Genomic DNA, 3,817 nt, shown 5'->3' with positions numbered 1-3,817 from the left:
TTGCCAGATATTGTTGCAAGGGTTATGCGTCAGCACAATCAAACTCTTGGAAACCACCACCGCGACCACCGGCTAATCAGTCCGGGGACTGATACCGGGAGAACGTTGTGAGTCAGGAGCGAAGTCACGAGTGATTCCCCCGGCCCTGCCGTGCGTCACAAGAGAGACTACCCTTTGTACCCTGAGCTCCGATAAAAGGGTGACCATCCTCGGCCGAGGGGCGGCCCGCCAGTGTAATCCTGATCGCCGATAACCTCGGACCAGCCGTGCTCCGCTCGGAATTCGGTCCCCGCGCGCTCCCTATCCCCGCTTCCCGGGACCAGCCTCGCTACGTAAGGGTTCGGTCCCTTCCTCACCGATACCTCCAGACCAGCTCGCTCGAGTTACCGGTCTACATCCCATCCCCCGGCCGGTTCCTCCCGACGACTCGACGCCGACGACGCCTCTGGTCACCCTTCAGCCCGGTCAATCCTCTTGTCCTCCTGTAAGTACCTACCCAAGTCTTCCCTTCACTTCCTACTCTCTCGCGGCATTGTCTCATGAGCTGTGTACCGCCATACTGTCAAACATTCTGTTACGCACATAAAAATACCCGTACCGACGACCGCTCATGTTATTTAATTAATACCCTCATCCCTTGTTGTCGCGGATTCGGAGCGCTGCGACATCAACTGGTGTGTAGTGCGGTGTTAGAATTCGCGGATGAAATCCGTAAACATCGGAATATTTTTGGATTTGGCAAGCAATTTTTCAGCGCGAAAGTGATCCTTTAATTCTTTGACGCCTAATATTTCCTTCATATGTCAGTGATATTATCGTAGTCGACTCACTGTTCTCGTAATGGTAGCTTCGTTCAACCTGAACCAATGGCCTGTGCAACTCTGAAACGAACCTTGGATTTTGATCCAGTACACAATGGAAGGCCTAATAAAAGAAGGAGATGTGTTCCTATGTGTGTTTCTCCTAAAACGCCTCCAACTAGGCAACGAAATTAACCCTTCACCTTTCGGCCAAGTATCTCCCAAATTTACGCCAGAAAAAATGGCTGCAAATATCCGTGAAGAAATAAGACGCCTTCATCGGCGAAAGCAATTGCATTTTTATCCACAATCGGAAGGAACTAGCAGCGATTCTACATCATTATCACCCACACATCAAATTGAGGCTCCTAACCCATTGGAAGGTCTTTCTTGGTCACCGTCAACCAGCATATCAACTCTGTCGACTACGCCTTCCACTACGAAGGAGAAACCCTTGTTCACCTTTAGACAGTTTGGTCTGATATGCGAGAGAATGCTAATCGAACGAGAGAGCCACATCCGCGAGGAGTATGATCGTGTGCTGACACTTAAGTTGGCTGAGCAGTATGATGCTTTTGTGAAATTCACGTATGATCAACTCCAGAAGCGTTTTGAAACATCTGCGGCTCCTAGCTACCTCTCTCAATTCTACGAACAATACTTCAAAACGAATAAGTTTTACTCGGATTTCTCTGTAGGTCAAAATGCCATGCCTGTGTGAGGAATCGACTATTTTGCCCGGGCATTGTTCAAATGCGATTTGTTTTGATTGACATGTTATGACAGTAATTACTGTTAGGGAACTTACCCTTCACCGGCGAATATGTGATGTTCATGTCAAAGACTTTATGGCTCCAGAGGTTGGGATTGGATCTATTAAATAGGCATCCTATTTTTTTCTCTTTGCAAATTGTACAGATGTGCTAAATCCGGTCAAAATTAGTTGCTTTTTTGCTTACGAAAATTCATTTTACCATTGTAATCAAGGAATATATAATGTATTCAACGACTGCTGGAGAAGTGTACTTTCCATGCCCCAATTGCGCCGTGTAAAATTACTGTTTACTCTTAAGGGTGTGATGGAGAGTTTATTTCGTGAAATGTGAATGAAACCCTGTGACTGATATGTTTTCTTTCTTATTTTTGTATGGATGTTCTGATGACAAATTGAGTTCATTCCGCCAACAGTGAGTAATTTAAGCAACTGTAGTATTTTAGGTAGACTCACTCATTTCTGTTATTTCTTTTGTATTGAATAATTTAAGGTTGTATCTTAATCTCTATTTAAAGGACAAAAAGCAGCCCCTCAGCAGTTGGGAGTGATGAACTCAGCGACAGAATCATCGGGAGCACGAGGTTTAGGTGCACCATGCGACAATATTTCAATCTTTATAGAGGGCTTCTTCGTCCGAAGGCACAGGGCAAAGGGCACAGGGCTGGTCTCTTACGGGGCAAAAGCAGTATAGAGAAATGAAGATCAGTTTGGATTGAGAAAGTTGAGGGGGACTCGTTCATTCTCGAGAGATGAAGAGGATTCAGCCAAAATAATGATAATCACACTCCCAATGCCTCAGCTTCGCCCAAGGTGGGTGATTCTTTTGGGTACTAGATTTTCCTGGGAAAACATAGGCGACACAGTAAATGGAACTGACCCCTCTTATTAGCCTAGTCTGCAAATGTGTGGTTTGCGCACACCGTTGGTGTTTGCCCTCGGTGAACTCTGCCCTCACCTACCAAACCAATCTTTGGATTTATAACTCTGGTATGTATGTGCACATACATAAACATAAGTGCGTATTCATACATATTTACATGCACGTATGTACACAGACTTTTATGTGCACATACAGGCATGTACACACATGTCCTCCGTTTGTTTTACTTAGTTTCTCTCTTTTTAAGGTAATGATTAATCATTTTTAACAATTTATGCGAGATATTTAGAAATATACGTCATAATTTGTTGCTTGTAATCAGCTTTTTTATTAACTTTTTTTCAATTTCAGATAAGGGTTTTAAATTTTCAACACGTGTTGGAAGATAATGATAATGTGCATTGGAACAAGAGGGTGTCATAGTGCAGTTCACTCTCTCCATCTTGTCAGTCGCCGTCGGTCGCGATAATGTAAGTGGGTATCTCCCACTGCCGCATTGTCTGGTTTTTGTCAATGCATCTTGAATACGTACACCTTGGAACACCGTTCTCGACCTCGGCATTGATTCTTATCTCAACCGGAACACCCGGAAGCCGGGCGAACGCTCGAAATATCGTGGGACGGACGAATAAAATCATCGGACTCGAAGGGGCGGGTTGGGGGATGTAATGGTTGAGAGCACCGGTGCTCAAATTAAGGCTGGGGCAGCGGGGGCGGGCGTGTATACGCGGGTCGGGTACGTAGGGGGGAGGACGGGAATCCTAGCGATGTGGACTTGCGTCCCCCGGGGGTGGGGGGGCGGCGGTTGGTGGCTCTGACGTTCCTTGTTTGCCTCCTTCCCCGAATTTAAAGCAAAGAGAGCAAGGGGGGGGGGGGTTGGTGCTTGTTTGGTTTGGATTTGGGGGCGGAGGAGGGGGGTTGGTGCTCTTAATTAAAGTGGCCCTGGGATTTGAGGCGCCACCCAACGGAACCCCTGCCCGCATTCACCCCCACCCCCTTGAATCGCACGGCGGCTGTCATTTGTTCGATCTCTTCCTCGGAGTCGCTCATTGCCGCCACCTCAGTCCATTCCCTTCCCCTCAAATAACCCTTTTAAAGTCTTCGTGGGCACTTTCATAGTGTTCGAGGCCCCTAAGTGACTCGGGGTCGTGATCCTTAATTTGGTCACTTCAGGCGAAGTTGTTAGGCGCCTTAAAATACGCGGGTGGGTGAGGGGTAAAGAAAATGCCTGTAATCCATCCGATGGTTATCTTCATCACGTAGATGCAGAATTAACTATGAATAAATGATATTCGATGAATTTTTAGAGGAAAATTACTTCACCAGAAAACGTCTATCTTATACAGAGAACCCATCTTGACA

General features: G+C 46.4%; 1 protein-coding gene across 1 annotated transcript; it reads left to right on the top strand.

The window, feature by feature from the left end:
- The first annotated feature begins 866 nt into the window (after nucleotides 1–866).
- On the top strand, nucleotides 867–1,893 carry LOC139700469 (akirin-2-like). Its single transcript, XM_071599052.1, is given in 2 exon segments — nucleotides 867–982; nucleotides 984–1,893. Coding segments are annotated over 2 exon segments (654 nt in total). The 3' UTR covers nucleotides 1,522–1,893.
- Nucleotides 1,894–3,817: the final 1,924 nt, after the last annotated feature.

This window comes from Hetaerina americana, unplaced genomic scaffold (genome assembly GCF_022747635.1).
Source record: "Hetaerina americana unplaced genomic scaffold, ioHetAmer1.1.p SCAF_101, whole genome shotgun sequence".
Classification (NCBI taxonomy): domain Eukaryota; kingdom Metazoa; phylum Arthropoda; class Insecta; order Odonata; family Calopterygidae; genus Hetaerina; species Hetaerina americana.
Note: the sequence above shows the minus strand (reverse complement) of the source record. Positions and strands in the feature narration are given on the sequence as shown.